Raw genomic sequence first — 18,155 nt, 5'->3', positions numbered from 1 at the left:
AATAACAAAAAATATTTAATCCAACAGGTTAGACTGTGAATAAGGTAATTCAGGTCCTTAGTTTTCATGTCTTCACAAAAGTTAACATAAATGAAATATATTCTATCAAAATACTGGACTAATTACACAACATGTATTTTGTGATGTTCACTACATTTCTTAAATTTTAAGAAGCATCTGAATGCTACCAGAACTCCTGATTTGGCGAAACAACTTAATTAAATGCTACACCAGATTTCTACATTGAGGAGAAACAAATGTAATTCATGATTTGGAAGATATAGTGAAAACATTCCAAAAACTGTCTAAACCAGACAGTAGACCATCCAAACCTGTCTAAACAAGACACTTAACTATCCAAACCTGTCTAAACCTGACATTTAACCACCCAAACTTGTCTAAACTGGACACTGAACCATCCAAACCTGTCTTAACCAGACACTAAACCACCCATACTTGTCTGAATCAGACACCAAATTTGCCTAAACTGGACAATGAACCATCCAAACTTGTCTTAACCAGACAATGATTAATCAAAACCTGTTTAAATGGGACATTGAACCATCCAAACTTGTCTAAACCAGACACTGATTAATCAAAACCTGTTTAAACCAGGCACTGAACCATCCAAACCTATCTTAACCAGACAACAATCAAAGTCCCTCATATCACTGAACCTGGATAAACAAACATGTGTAAATGAAACCAATTAAATCTAAATGGTGTAAGACAACTCATAAAAGTACTTTATAAAGAAAAAAAAGTTACAAATTAAAATTTAATTACCAAATGAAATGCAAATTTTCCAGTGGAACATAACTGATCTTCAATTAGCATAACTACAGTACACCAACCCATGTAATATGTGCTTAAAAACTTAATCTGAAAAAAGCATTAGTAAAGTTACAAATATACATTAATATCAAAATGTGGTACAAAGAAAAATTGACAGGAACTAGTCTATTCTGACACAGGACAGAAATATATGGTGTACAACACTAAACAATTGAATGAAGATGTAAATTACAGCTGAAACAGAGCTTTTGTAAAGGGAAGGGTTCCAAAAAAAAGGGTGGTTAAAGTTCCAAACTATTATTTGTCATTTTTTACTCCCCAAAAAATGCATGAAAATAACAAAAGAGAGGACAGTTCCATCCTCAGGACACACTTACTTCACTTTGATCCACCAATGAAAGTATGTTTGGACAATCTGTGTCAGATTCAACAAAATACTGTACCTTGTTTTTCTTAGTACTCAACTTAAAAAGTTTATTGTGAACATTCACTTAATACAACAATTAAATAATAAAAAAGTGTGAAAATATTTGTCAAATTTCTCCATCATAGTTCTAATATAAGATAAATTGCATGTCCATGTAAAATACAATAATTTTCCAATGTCTTTTATACAAAAAATGATTTTTTTTTCTCATTCATTTGATAAGTTACAAATTTTAACACATTCAGCACTGAATAAACCACAAAAACACAATCACACACAAATGAATTAAATAACAAATAATAAAACTCCATTCACACACAAATATTCAACTCATCAAAATAAACAACAACCTTTAATAACAAACATTATGTATTTGTGTAATTGACATCTAATAATGCCACCCATTGATAAATATAGAACTCATTTTAAAGTGTTTGTTTCACAAATCATTTGTGTCTATTTACAATGGTGACAATTTCTGACTTAAACATGCATTATATCTAAAATTAATGTTTTCCAACAGTTAGACTAAAAGTTACTCTTTTTCCCAGTATTTCATACTTCAATTTAATTTTTTTTTTTTTTTATAATTTCAAGCAACTAAAAAAAAATGTGTGACTTTGTCACCATGATAGTACAACTCTGACACACTAAAAAGAATTAAAAACTGAAAATTTAGTGTTTGAAAAACTGGAATTGTTTTACATCATTCTTAATATTGTATTGTATAGCGCCTATGAGTGATAAAATAACCCAATATTTATGCCAAGAAAAAAAAGGAAACTCTTATCAAGATCTGATATGAATGATTCTCATCACTGAAATAAATTTGTAGGTAAAATATCCTCCAATATGACAACATTCAATATTTCCAGTTTTATGTACATGTAGGTTTTCTATTTGTTCGTTCTTTCTTTGATACCCTGATTTTACAGTTTGACTAATGCTTTCAATTTATGGAAAAGAGATGATAACCAAAGAAATTAACATTTGATATTTTTTAATTTTTTAAATGCAAGTGTTTGGAAGAATCAGGCTAAATGGGAAAAAATCAGAAACATGCATGTGAAAAGCCCACCGATCTGACAATGTAATAGCACTCAACGACACTTTCTCTATTTGAAAAGTCCATTATTTTATCTCTGCATCACTGACTTTGCTAAGAAATTTTTCAATAGAATCTTAGAAAAATTAGGTTTTTGATGAGTTATCTGCCCTTGAAATGTTCATTTTCAGTGCATTTCAATGAAATTGCAACTCAATGGTTTAGCATTATATGGAAAATCTTGTCTGTTTTCCTTGATTCTGATGGTGCAAATAGTCAAATTACGCTAGTTTCACTCACTGCCTGATTCTTACAAGGACTGACACTTACAAAAAGTTTTTGAGTTGAGTAAGTATCAACATATTGATGGTTTTAGATTTTTACAAATATACCAACTTACATACATGTATATTGTGTTGTGATGACATCAAATATAAAAACATGTTACATAAGAAGCCAAATGTGGTCTACATGTGAAACTCATGAAATATATAGATTATCTATCGAAAGAAAGAATAATGAATTACATACAAAAAAGAGGCCTTATGTAAACCATTCACCCTTCAGATTACATATATAAATATGACACGAAAGGCATAGCATGTATAAATTCTACATAAAAAATGCACCAATTTTATATTCCTGTAAAACAAAGAAATAATTGCACAAGGTTAATTAATATTGCATGATTTAATAAATGCAGTTGCAGTTTCAGTAAGTATAAATCATGAAAATATCACCAATGAAAGACTGGTAATCTACAAAAATGTAAGAATTTGTTAATTACATTCTATATTTTCATCAAAAGCTACTCAAAATATTTCATTTTAAAATTTTAGGAAAAAAAGAGCCATCAATTTTCATAATGATAATTTTAAAGAAGAACTCTTTTATCTTATGTTTTATTAAATCATTTAAATTGGTCTTTTAATGCTTGAAGTTCGAGTAGCACAGGTAATTTCTGAATATACAAATTACACTAAAAACTGTCAAAAATCATAAATACGTTATTTACTGTAGAATACATACTTATATGTATAAGCTTGGCCAAAGTAGATCTTTTGAGGCATTATTCTTCAATTTGATAATGTAAAAACTGGATAAAAAATTTTTGCATTTATCCCTTAAGTTCAAAAACATTCCAGTGAGCATGCAGCAGATATTTATACATGTAAATAGTTAATTTACAAAGCACATGTGGAGTATTTAACTGTAATATGACATTCTTCAAAGAACTTTAGACCTCAGTCTTTATAAAACTGTGTTATCCATGTACATGCGATATATGTCAGTCTTATTCAAATTTACCCAATTTTACTGCCATTCATGTAACACATAGGCTGTGTCTTTTGATAAACATGATGAAACTAGTCCTATTAGAAACGAAGTATTTCAAGGAGACTCCATTCTATCATTATTTTACCATGGGCTGGCCAATTATGTCATTATTTTACCATGGGCTGGCCAATTATGTCATTATTTAACCATGGGCTGGCCAATTATGTCATTATTTACTTGGGTCAAAATAAGGCAACATAAATGGCCAGCCATTGGTAAAACAATGATAAACTGAACTCTCTCTGTGAATAATTTCTTAAAAAAAAAACATAAAATTGACTGAATTGACCTTCCATCTGGTATTTTAACTGAACCTTTCATGGCTAATACTAGAACTTAATGCTGGGCAATCATTAATTAGCTGGAGAAAGGCTGAGCATTAATACTTGAAATAAATCAACAATTATCATCTTTTCCTCTTCTTTGCTGCCATTTTTCTTTTCATTTCTTCCTCTTCTTTTTTCATGTCTTCAATGTCTTCTTGCATACCTAACCTGGCACTGTAATGTGAAAAAAATAATACACTTAATCTTCGAATAATTTTTGAAAAAAAGTTTCTAATTGTTTACATGTTAATTGAAATAACCTGGTTTGCTACAGTTAACACTTATAAACAGTAAAAGTGTAAAGCAGTCCAAACTAGGTTATTCTGTAAAATTGTATTACATGTTCAAAAATTAAAAACTCAACAAAAATAACATTCCTCATAATTTAATTTCAATGTATTCAAATCCAAGTATTTAAAATAATATTGTTATCAAAACATTATGTTGTTTGGGATTATTTAAATGACAGACTGTGGACAATTTGACATTAATGACGTCATAGTGCTAAAGCAAATTATACAAAACAACCTGGTTTGTGCAAAGAAAATCAACCAAACAGAAAGCTTGTTTCAAATCAAAATAAGTTATTCTCCATTAACATCAAATAGGCATTAAAAGAAAGAAAACCATGATTACAACAATAAACATAATTAACTACAAGTAAACCCACAGATACAACAGAATAAAGGGACTGACAAACTGTGGGAGAAGTACCCACAGATACAACAGAATAAAGGGACCGACAAACTGTGGGAGAAGTACTCACAGATACAGCAGAATAAAGGGACTGACAAACTGTGGGAGAAGTACACACAGATATTACAGAATAAAGGGACCAACACATTGTAGGAGAAGTACACACAGATAGTACAGAATAAAGGGACCGACACACTGTGGGAGAAGTACCCACAGATACAACAGAATAAAGGGACTGACAAACTGTGGGAGAAGTACTCACAGATACTAAAGAATAAAGGAACTGACAAACTGTGGGAGAAGTACCCACAGATACAACAGAATAAAGGGACTAACAAACTGTGGGATAAGCAAATCTTTGAAAATAATAAGGTACTACTTTTCTTTCCTATATACATATAATTGACTGATTGGTTGTGATTTCAGTAAAAATGGAAGGGTTTTTATTACAGGTTGGGAAAGTCTGACAAATTGAACAGACCCTACTTGGTATTAGTTGGAGTTTTATTGTGTTTGTGAACAGAGGCAACAGCTGGCAGGTAGGCATGTCACCCCTCTCAGACACAAAGGGACACTAAGCCTTATTTACTATGAAAAGTACCAAGACTCCACTGCATCACCAAAGATGGTTTTGACTCAAAAACATAATAATAATTACAGTATCTAATGATATTTTTAATGCTAATTATATTTAATATTAGAAATGAATTAAAGCTATTTAAGTAAGATGTTTTACCTCCTAGCTTCCTCTTTCATCACTTCTCTAAAACTGGACTCCATGTTAGCAATGTCATGGTAACTCTCATTCCTAAATCTATAAAATTAAAAAACTTACTGAATGGAAGTCATCTTAAATACACAATGAAATACTAAATGGAAGTAAAAAAACATTCTTGAAGTGTGATAATTTTTTACATTTTTTTTAATGGAAGTCATGATATTTTTTAAATTCATTTTCTATTGAAAATTTTACTCATAAGAAAAACTTGTCTGGTCCAGGCCCCACACAACATGGACAAGTATTTCAGTTCAAGAATATTCTTTATTTATACTTTGTGATATTTTCCTTTGATGTACACAGATCAATAATGTTTGTCATAGCATACTGGTCCTAATACAAAAAATAACAGGTCAGTTTCAAACCAGGCATCCATAAAAAATCGTAACATCACAGTGGAGTTGAATGACGTTGGGTCATCCCGTCAAAATAGGTCATTTTAAAGTACTGTATTCTTTTTCAATATCAAAATTTTGATATTTGTATTTTTTAACATACATGTACAAAAAACGAAAATAAAATATTACCAAAAAAAATTACCAATAAACAGAATATAAGGTAATTGGTTTTGGAAACTGGCTTCTTCACAGGAATCTCAGGCTTGCCCGGACAGGCTAAAATTGAGATACCTGTGATTAAGCCAAAAACAAATTGCCTAATATTCTGTATTAACTGTTCATGGCGTGATCCATTTCCAAGACTTAGGAGTTAAAATGCACATGGAAGTTAAGAATATTCTCGGACTTGTTTTGTTTTCTTTTGCCACGTTTGTAGTGCTGAGGCCAGGAAAAAGACTAAATGTTTCAATCTCAAGGATAAAAGGTCATTTTACTATGAGACTTGATGAATTGGAATTGGTACTGACAGGACCAAGTTGATTTGACACACATACACGTTTTAATTTAATCTATTCCATGTTGTTGGAAAATTGAATGAAATCTGTTTTCAAAACTTTTTGCCCCTGACAAAGGGTGTAAGGTTGAAAATTTTGGCTCACATTTTTCAATATTTTTACGTTTTATTCATATTTTATTTATATATAGTTCCCTTTTACCTTTTAACATGGCTATTGTTCACTAATTCATTTTCTTATATACGTTTAATTTGAGCCACTTCACAACATATATTATTTTCATTTCATCGATACATGTATTACACATATACATTACAACGTAAATCCAAATTACATGTACTAACTTTCTTTTATCATAACCAAATATGTTTCTGATATGTTTGGAATAGTCCTCATAATCATCATCATATTCTTCCATTTCCTCTTCCTCTCCCGACGACAGATAATCCACAACAAAACCATCCAAATCTTCATCGAACTCCTCATCAGAATCAGTCAACTCATCTGGATGTCTTCGTTTCACTGAAAAATAAAGCATGAATGTAAATGCATAACCCCAAAAAATGTACACACTTGTACACTTAAAATGTATATGTACATTCATATTATGTACATGTTCATGTACATGTAGTTCTCAAAATGAAAGAAACTTAAGCCAGTAAAACTGTTCGGTTGATAATATGCAACCTAAACCATCTGGCATACAAGTGCACTTAGCTAGTATTTGTACATCATTAGTAGAAAGATGAACTTAGGTTTAATCTACCACAAATGCTAGAATACCAAGAATCACAAAATTTTTATTGCAAAAATTTTGTACATAAAAAAATAAAAAATAATTTGATATCTATATTTTAAACTTTGAAATCTATAAACCGAGTCACTGAAAGATATCCTTTTATACAATGTATTTTAATTTGATTTGCAACAAGGACAGAGTAATCAAGGGAACAAAGATTCTAGTGGAAATCAAAAAAATGTAATCCAGGGACAAGGATGGAAGGTTCTCTTTAAGATATTATATCCATGTACACTATGATATTAGTGTGTAAATCAGTAATAACTAATAGAGTTACTGTAATCAAGTTTTTTGCTTTATACATGTAGTTCTAATTTTTTAACAGATTATAATGAAATCAGTTTACACTTTTAACCTCTGAGCAGTTCATAAAAAGTGACCACTAGCCAAAACCATATTATTTTATCAAACCTGATTTTGTAGCACACCATTTACACTGCAGTCCACAATAAATACTTTGATACAAAACAATATATTGAACACTTTCTTGTGTAATAATTATTTCTCCAAGTTTAGTATCATGACTGAAAAAAAAATCATTTCATAAATCTGCCCCATAATCTGAAGTTATATTTGGATGCTAAAATTTAACAAAAATTATGGAATCTTTAGTTCTATAAATAGTTTTATTTATTTATTTTCAGTCTAACAGATTTATGTTTTATTGCAATAAAACAAACTGTTTCAATTTCAAACATAGAAACTTACTGGCTGAGATTTTCTGAAAAATTCAAATTCTGTCTTTAAACTGTCACACAAACAGTGTTAATGTAATTGAAAATTACATATTAATATTACCCCTGGGTTGACAGTATGTGGAAAACTAGAAAAAGGTCATAAAACATAGTTGCTAATTACACAGAATGGAATTAAAGGCAAATTAATAAGTGCTGCTAGTTTTTAAATCTATAAATATATTTTATAATATTGCATATTTATATGAAAAAGAAAAGCTCTAAAGAAGAAAGAGAAATTATAAATCATTTGCTATATTTCAAATGAGTATCCTTAAGTGTTAAAAAAACAATAGTGTAACTTTATTTTTAATTTTCAGACACATATATATACAAGTGTACTGTACTACAGTAACTGTAGTTACTCTTAATAATGAAAAAAAAAAAATTCTTAAAACCTTGGCATCCCTCCTATCAGACCTCAAACTGCCTATAATGAGAAGGCGAAAAATAATATCAAAATTCTATCTATTTTAAACCTAATATTGATGAATATACATGTACATTGTATATGCCTATACATTTTGTACATTCTTTTCTTTTTGGTTAATATTAATATATATTTCTAATTTTTCGATTTCATTGTGAGAACAAATTAGACAACCAAAACCTTGACATTTTTAACTTTTGAACTCCCTTTTAACTTTTGAACTCCCTTTTAACTTTTTATTTTTAAATAAAAGCATATACATGTACTTGCACTGGAAGAAAAGCAAAAAAATGTGTATATTGACTGGAATCCATTACAATATACTCTGTGTAATGGTTTTAATTCTTGAACAGGTTACAAAAAGAAATATGGTTTTGGCCAGTTTACATTTTTTATAAGTCACTCAGCGATTAAAAGGTCAACTGTCAAAAACCAGGTAATTTCATATAACCCATTTAAAAGTTACAAACATTCCTTAAACATTTCAAGCAAAAAACATACAATTTAACTAACTCTTATTGTCATTCTTGGGTTACAAATTAAATCATCTGAAGCCCCATTCTGATGTACCAGAGGTAAAAATTAGGAAATACAAGCTGGTAGCCCTGACCACACATTTGTATTTTTGTTTTTGTATTTTCTACATGTATATGTTAAGTTAAATTTACTCAAAAGTCCGGTAGCCCAGCTCAAAATGAAGTAGCCATGGGCTACTGGGCGACTGCTAATTTTCATCCCAGTGTACAATGTAAATCATGCATAACATTCATAATAATCGATACCTTGTTCAGCTAAGATGATTATACCTGAACAATAAACATGATTACTGGATGTACAAATATAATCTGCATGTGTAAACATGTTCCATATGTAAACAGTTATAAATATATCATAATCATATTAAGTTAAATTCATGCATACATGTATCACTTGCAGCATTAGATACAATTCTCATATAGGCATACTTGGTTATATAGCATTAGGCCAACAAAATACAAGGCTTGGATCTATGACAAAAATATTCATTAAGATTTCATTACAAATCAATTTATATCAATTTAGTAAAAAAATGAAAGTGCAAGTAGAATTTTGGGGAATATGCTTAATGATTTTGTAAATGCAAAGCAAAATACATTTTTTTGCAACATAATGCCAGTAATATTTTATATAAAAGATTCTCCAAATATGATTAGGCCACTCCAAAAATTTTTTTTAGGTCTGCCCTACCTACCCATGACTTTTAGTAGTGGGTAGTTACAATGTACATGATGTACAATTTGCAGGTAGGGATTTTTGGTACGAGTGTACATGTATTATATTTTTGTACCAATTGTGGATATGCAAAACACTACATAAAAGTTTTCAGTTGGAGGTCATTTTTTAGGTTGGTCACATTAGAAAAAACATATTTTCAATTTTGGTCTTAGGGCCTGTAGACCAACTATAATGAATACAGTTGTTCTATCAATTGACATCAGTCAACTTACATTTTAACACCAACTTACCAGGTTTGCTTGGATTATTTTTTTTAATCTCTCCATAAATTCTATCAAAAGGATTGGATGATGTTGGTTTAGAGGATGACCTGTCTCCTTTACTTGGTCCACAAACAAGAACATTTTCTCCTTCATGATCATAATCACTCCTCCTAGCACCATTTGATTTTTTCCTATTGTCTCCCTTACTAATGGAAGTTCGTTCACTATTTGAATGTTCAGATTTGATCTTTTTGGCAGGATTTGAGTCATAATGATCCCTGTCAGAAGAAGACATTTTGAATTGTTTTGTAGGAGGTTTAGAAGGCAGTGATGAGGCAGATGCAGATTTTTTAACTTGCTTCCCACTTGAACTGGTCCCAGGAATTGGAGATGAGGACCTTTGTTCTGGTTTCCTGCCGAAAGTTACTTTTTCTCCATAAGGGTTTTTTGACACAGGTTTTTCTACAGGTGAATTTTTAGTCACTATCCGATCACCATAAGGATTTTTCTTCAATGATTTTTGAGATGATTCATAGTTTGATGAGTGTGATGTTACATTAAAAGATGATTTTGTCACTAAATTTGAAGTGGACTTACTCCTCATTGAACTTGCCTTTTCCTCTCTCTCTCTTTCCTCTTCAAATTCTTGTACCAGTTTTTTATTTTGTAAATATTGTTCATAACGAGATTTTTCTTGCATTTCTTTTTTTGACATTAATCTTGGTTCTTCTGGGGGCTTCTTTTTTATAACTTCAATTTTAATGGGTTCCTGGGATTTTTTTTCAGCCACTTTTAATAAATCATTGAAATTCATAGAAGGAGGAGGAGGAGGTTTTTTCTTTACAACAGGTTTTTCCTCCTTAACATATCGATCATACTTATCATATTTATCATTACCCAATCTGCCACGATCACGATTTCTGACTGAATCCAAGGAATGACTAGAATATTTCTTAGAATCTGAAACTGATGGTCTTTCATCGTCATCTGATGAACTTGCAGTGTCTTTTATAAGTTCATCTGATTTGACTACACCGCCTCCTCCCTTTTTCCTTTTTCTCTCCCTTGGTTTAGGTTCAGCTGGCTGACTCATCATGGCCTTTATTCTAGCTGCCTTTTCTTGTAATGCCTGCCTCATTTTTTCTGCATCAGTCCTATCAAAATGTTTGACCTCCCGTTTAATTCCTTCATCAGTCTTTCCCAACAATGTGATTTCTGAACCTATAACTTTTTCTTCTGCTTCTTTTAACTCTCTTTTCATTTTCTGCAGACTTTCAACACTACTCGCATACTTTACTTTATCAACTTTACCTGTTAGAGGAGACTCTTTTTTCAATCCATTCACTTTGTCATTTTCAGATTTAACTGCAGGACCTTTCCCAATAGTTTCTGAAATTTTTCGAATTTTATCCAGTTTTTCTTCATCTGAAATTTTGTCTCCTTTCCTACCCAGTGTTTCAGATATCTTTTTAATAATAGCAAGTTTTTCTGTGTCACTCAATTTCTCAAGTTTTTCTACATATGAAGGTTTTTTGTCAACTTTTTTAACATCTTTACTCTCTGACTGCCTACTACTGCTGCTGCTATACTTGACCTCTGACCTGTCACTACTATATTTGACCTCTGACCTGTCACTATTAGATTTTCTGTGTTCTGATCTGTCATTGTTAGTCCTGGATAAACTTTTACTATTTTCTGATGACTTTTTGTCTTTACCAAACAACCCCCCAAGACTTGCTGCAAGCTTTTTTGCTTTTTCCCTTTTTTCATCTGCACTGAGTTGTTTTTCGGCTGTTTGTTCTTCTGGGGGTCTTGGCTTTTTAGGAATTCTAAAGACTTTCTTTTTTTCATCAGCTATTTGTCTTTGTCTTTCTTCCTCTTCTAAAAAAATATAAATTTAAACATTTAATGATTAATAAATCATACAAAATGTAATTATAATGGCTAAATAAATATGATTTTATTTTTTCAACTGATCCATTAGCACCCTAAACACATATGGTACTGGAGGTTTACCCTCAAATATCAATTACTCCAACCCATCTCTTGTAAAAAAAACAGCATACAAATTTTCATAATGATTCATTTCCCCGTGGAAACTGAGGCTGTCATAGCCAAAAAAAAAAAACAGTACAATCATACAAAAAATTAGCCCTGTTTTAGACTAAAATTGGTACATATGTACAGATACATGTAATTGACACATTTCCTTCAAATCAAATTAAACATTTTTGTCTGTTTCACCTGAAAATACATGAAAAATAATTATATTTCTTTTATATTTATCAAAATTAATTAAAAAAAAAAAAGAAAAAACTTTTCCTCTGGCCATCACAAACACATATACAATAAATGTTAATCACTATTTGATGACTTTTATCAGAAGAATTTCAAAGTAATACACACAATTTTATTAAATCACAAGTGATATTAGACAATCACACAATCCCAATACAACACAATAACACCATGTATGAAGAATCCTACCAAAAATCATTAGTACTTGTGTCACAGATTGTCATTCAATTAATATCATTGTACTTTCATGAATGTTTGTTTATAAATGATTTCCTATAAATCTGATATTTGTTTAAGTATGCACATGTTATTTTATATATATGTGATCATGCTACAGATTTAAAGGACAATATCCTACAAAGATTTTACACAATTGTGCTATATACAAAATGTTTACTGTACATACATGTACATGTACAGTAGAACATGAAACTTCAAATGCATGTACATGTACCATGTTCATACAAGTACGTTCACATCAGTGTTTCACCATAAATTTGAGTTCTCACAATGACTTGCACAATAAAGTTTTACCCCGTATAATTGTAGCTGTACATGTATCTTCAGCCTTGAAACACAGAGTTTCCGAAAATGGTTGGACCTGTCAGTCCTGACTGACAAAATTTCAGCATCATTTATTCAGGACCAGCAATTTTTTTTGAATTTTGAAGGACCACCTAGGGAATATCAGTTTCCAAACTCTGGACACAACATCGCATGATTTCAGTTAATAAACTCTGTCTATATTTTGCGGAGTACTTATAGTTTCTTCAGGTTTGTTTGTTTGTTTGTTGGGGTCTAACGTCCGAGCAGCAATATTTCAGCTATATTCAGACGATGAACATGAAATTGATGATAAAATGAACATGAAATGATGATGAAATGAAAAAGGGATGCGACACAAGGACAATGGGGTCAACAAATTTTGATTGCCACTGGAAATAGGGAGAGGTGGGTAGGGTCGGGCAATTTAGCCTAATGTGGCGGAGCCCTATGGTTCCTACTCTGGGAGAATACCACAGTAGGGTTCTTTAACGTGCGAGGAACGTGGCATCTTTCCCAACACAGTGCACCACTATGTTTTGCGGTCAGGTTTTCCGTATTATAGCCTGACAACGCCAGCATGTAACACGCCAGGGGTACCCCATTCCACCACCTGGGGGACACATCCCAGTTGCTCTGTGGGCAGAGCGCCCTAGCCCCTGGCTAGGGTTCTGAGCACTATTTAGTCGCCTTTTACGACAAGATTAGCGCTGCTGCAGGCCTATTCTTTTAACACCCGGACCTGCACGGGGAGTTTCTTCAGGTGGACATTCATCTAAAACTTATAAAGGCCAGGACCTTCCACTTTTGAAAATAAATCTGGACTCTTTTACTAGACCAAGGGGGAAAGGGTGTCATTGTCATCTTGTGCTAGGTATTGTTCTATGTTGATAATGCAGGGACACTGAAATGCTATTTTTTATAGCTTGTAGTAAATTTTACAGTCCATATAAAATACAGCCACTTCCTACATGTGTATGGTAGGGGTGAAAGTCCACTAAGTACTTGATGCTTCTTTGTTCTTCATATATTATAATTTTACAAAATGACAATCCTTTCAGTTTTTGAGAAAACTACACATTCATCTCCCATTAAAATAAGCATATCAAACCATATGAACAATAACTCTTGAAGTATCAATTTCATACATGTTCTATATAATTTTTAACTCAAAAATGCAACAACCAAATGACACATGAGACTTGTGGTCTGAACTGTTTCAGAATAAGAAATAAAAGTAAATTTGCTGGGGTTTTTTACATACATGAGTCACTTCCTGCCTGATTTTTATAAAGACATAAATACCTTTTTTTCTCCTTTGTTGTTCTTTCTCTTCCAATGCCTTTTGGAGAAACTCAGACTTGGGTCGACCATCACGGTCCCTTCTATCCTTTCTTGGTCCATCAAAGCTGTTCTTCGGTCTTCTGTCAGAAGGTCTCTATAAATACAAAGAACACATTTGTTTTTAATCTTTATAAAAAATGTAATAAATATATTGGCATAATGTGAGAATATGTAAACATTTTAATACATCTACTGATGAACATGTTGGAAGTAATTGTCAATGTACAAGAACCCAAACACACATAACTAATTCATATAAAAAATGTAAAAGCAATATGAAATAGAGTAATTCCAATTTCAATACAAATCTAGAAAGGCTTTTAAGTAATTTAAAGAGCTGTTCAGTAATGATTTTCTGATGATCGACAAAATTCTCAAATCCATTAATTTACACATGTACATGTACAAGTACCTTCAAGATGTGATCATTTGATTAAGATTTTCAGTAACTGATTATCTACCAAAACCACTGTTCACTTTTCATGTTAACTTCTTGGAATTTGTTTTCTACTTTAACATTAAAGTTTAAGCTACAGATCATAAACCAGTACAGTCTTCATCACTGCTACTGTATTGTTTAACATTTCCACTTCAAATGTGATTTGAAATAGAAATTTGCAGTTGTGACAAAAAAATGATTATTTATACAGAAAGAGTAATCAAGGGAACCAAGATTCTAGCAGAAATCAAAAGAATGTAAATTCAGAGCAAAGACCAGACATGGAAAACAGACACACACAACAAAGAACATGAAGTAACTAAAACAACACATACATGTTCAAAGTAACACAAGTAAATGAGCAACTCGGACTCAACTAAAAATTGGGAGCATGGACCAGGTGCAGCAGTAAGGTAAGCGTCCGATGAATGAAAAGTTGGCAATACGAAATGAAAAAGAGTGCACTTAGTAATTAGTACCTGTTGATATTCAGAAATAGGTACATGTACAGATTAAAATGAAAATTTTAATAGTCATACTAAACTGTTATAAGCATACAATGTAAAATATACAGCAACTGACTACATTTGTACAATTGACAATGGATACTGGCACTGACCAATAATAAAGGATGAATGATAATTTTAATTGATTGGACAAGACTAAATTCTAAGTAGAAATCTGCTTTGTATTATACCAATACATGTACCTCATTTTATCACCATACAACATCCGTGTGATATTTTCGCAACTGTCATTCAAGTTAGAATTCCTGTCAATATGAAAATCTTAGGCAAAAAAAATTGTGTTTCTACCCTAGTGTTTAAATCCTATCTACCTTATTTTTAAGCTGCCAAAATCCCATCCCTTAGTTTATTTTCGGGGGAAATCAAAATTAAAAAAAAAAACTATGTTCTTTGTCTATATTCCTGTCAGTAAGTAAGTCATCATTGAGACCAAGGCAACAATAGTCAGGCACTTGGTCAGCAGTTTAACAAATGCCAGCAGGAACACACTTGTAACATGCTACACCCTACCTACACAAGCACTATGCCCAAAACAGAAACTGCTTTTGTACAACCAGAAATACACGATCGAATTGAAAAAAAATACCAATATCATCATCTGAAATGGATAACTGACAATAAGACTGAAAAATTAGAAAAATGAATTTATTAAAATTTAATCCAAACAAGAGGTACTGAAAATACTGAAAAGTTTTAATAAACACTTACATGTACATGAACCCTGTCAAAAAAAACAACAAAAAACACCTACCCACCCTGTTGAAATGACAAGTAATAGGAAACACTCTTATTTTTTGTGGTCTTATCACAACTGATCAGGTAACTGACAGCTATAAATTTATGTCCATGTATTCAAACTTGAATATGGTGTACAAAAGATCACATACATATAGGTGTGCTGTGGCAAGTAAGTACGACACACTGGTCTGTAGAGAGCTGGTATCATTGTATTTCAAATTGCTATAATTGTTTCAAGAACATTTTCTATCATTTAGTAGTGAAATTAGACATGATATCAATGTATAAATGTAATTAAGAATTTAACAAAATGTACATGTACAAATGTATGTGAAAAATGTGATGGGCACACAACAAACATGTTAATTTGCCTGCATTACCTTATAAATTAATAAAAAATGATCAGTTGTCAAAATATAAGGATGGTGAAGTCTTTTTCAATAACATTTTCAGCTACAAGCCTGAACCATCCATTTCAATGATTTCGATTTCTCTTCTAACAAACTTCAACCTATTTTCTACAATGTGGCTCATGAAATTAAGGAATGGGATTCTCACTAAAATGTTCATTGAACAACTGGTGGTAAAATAATGAAAATTACGCCTAAAATATATGTAAGTAGTCATGTACATATGTACTGCATCCAGTTTTTGTTGACTCAACTCAAAAGAATACAGAAGTCCCTCTCTGAAACGGCCCCGTCTTATGCAACCAGATTTCAATTGCAAATTGACCTCTTATAAACAGCCACCCCTCTGACATGACCAGCGGCCACAACTTTTAATGAAAAAAACAAAGATCTAGCCTCTCATATCCAGCCATGTTCATCGTATATAAACTGTAGGTGTTAGCAGAGATTAAGTTGAGTGTTTTCAATTGAGCATCAATTTACTCTGAAGCCCTTAGATCAGGTGTATGAAATTGTAAACATGTCAAGTGTGGGCACTGAAGTGTGAAATTAGTCTGATGAATCAGTCATAATTACGACTGGTAATTAATAATAAAAACACAACCAGGTATTTTAAATTACAAACAAGAGTTGTCAACTTATTAATCTGTTTCCATTTAGCCATTTAGGTCAGAGCTTTAATCAATTTTAGTTGGCGCCACATGCATATATATATTAAGACATACCATAAGTGGGCACAAATTTTCATATTAAAGAACTGATAACCTCGGAAAGCTCAATCTCATAATGTTTTACCATTTGCAATGTTTCTTTTATACAAACAAATGTAGTTTATTTATACATTTTGACGGTTGAGTATTCCGATCAGAATATAGATTTTACATAATATAGTCACATTCATTCTAAAAATCGATAGTGACATGGATCAATTATCTTCGTCTATCGATCGCCAGTTTGATAGACTGCCTTTTACCCCCAAATTACAAATTAATGTAATAAAATAATTTTACTATGTAAGCTCAAGTCAGGAAAACAATGGGTTTTACAGTTCAAAGGTGTACAAAACAAATGTCAGAAATGATGACTCGCTGAAAAAAATCCACTTGCAGTCTACAATGCAATGCAGAAATTAGCCTAACCTCTCAAATGAGGCTACCTCTCTTACGTGGCCAGTTTTGGATTGCGGTATAGATTGCCACATAAGAGAGGGACTACTGTAGACAACTTTCACATTCACCATTTATGTTGAATCTGGTGGAAACTGATGTTTCTGTTTTATACTAGAAATAAAGGATATCTGATTTGAGGGCTGCAAGAACAGTAATAGTAATGTGGAAATACATGTAAGTCTTCGAACAAAAAATACATTTATCTGAAATGCTTATACAATACACATGTAAAATGTATATGTATGTATCATTTAAAAATTCTCTGTAGTAATCTAATTAAGTTTCTGTTCCCTTGCTCCTATTGCAATTTCACTTGATCTTGTGCCTGTTGACCACAGTCTTCCTTGATATAACTCAAGAATTTTTTTGGTATGGAAGTGAATGTAAAGGTCATTTAAGTATATACTATATGGCAGTGTCCCAACCAGTTACAGGTGTTACCCATAATTAATGAGGTTAGTTTTAAATGGCCATTTAAGGGGACATAATTTTTAATTTCAGGATGAAATCTGCAGTATTGATAAGGGATTCAGCAGTGTATAAATCTGATGAAGTTTCAAGACAGTGAACCCCAAAGTAAGATTTTCTACAAATAAAAGTTACCACACCAGAGTATGTATGTGGGCGGTTTCTGTCTGGATATTACTGAAAAGTAAGATGAACTAGATAATTCTTTAAATACTCATTAAGGTTCATATTAAAATGTATATCATTATACAATTCTAAATTCCTCGCTGATAAAAGAGAAAGTGAGATGTAAAAACCGTTCCAACAGATGGTAAACACTGGTATTTTATACCTGTTTTTGTTGGTTCTGAGATGCCAGTGATAAAACCGACCCAAAGTCCATGATTGTGTATCTTCGTTCCTTTAAAATCAACCAGATTCTTTCATATTAATCGCTGAAAAACGCCATGTCAGCTTGAATTTTCATTATCATGATACTTCTTGTTGATTCTACTACCGGAAGTAGAGCGTGTATTTGCAG

At 31.7% G+C, this 18,155-nt stretch overlaps 1 protein-coding gene across 1 annotated transcript; it reads right to left on the bottom strand.

Annotated features, from left to right (window-relative positions):
* Positions 1 to 764: 764 nt before the first annotated feature.
* On the bottom strand, positions 765 to 18,154 carry LOC148610717 (uncharacterized). Its single transcript, XM_088595998.1, has 6 exons — positions 17,967 to 18,154; positions 13,846 to 13,978; positions 9,727 to 11,580; positions 6,603 to 6,780; positions 5,364 to 5,441; positions 765 to 4,105 (listed from the first exon to the last, which is right to left on the bottom strand). The coding sequence occupies exons 1-6, from the start codon at positions 18,015 to 18,017 to the stop codon at positions 4,012 to 4,014; spliced, it is 2,388 nt and encodes a 795-aa protein (XP_088452124.1). The 5' UTR covers positions 18,018 to 18,154; the 3' UTR covers positions 765 to 4,011.
* Position 18,155: the final 1 nt, after the last annotated feature.

Source organism: Perna viridis, chromosome 8, assembly GCF_037379345.1.
Source record: "Perna viridis isolate PV_CMFRI_1.1 ecotype Kerala chromosome 8, ASM3737934v1, whole genome shotgun sequence".
NCBI lineage: Eukaryota > Metazoa > Mollusca > Bivalvia > Mytilida > Mytilidae > Perna > Perna viridis.
This window is presented reverse-complemented; position numbering and strand designations above follow the sequence as displayed.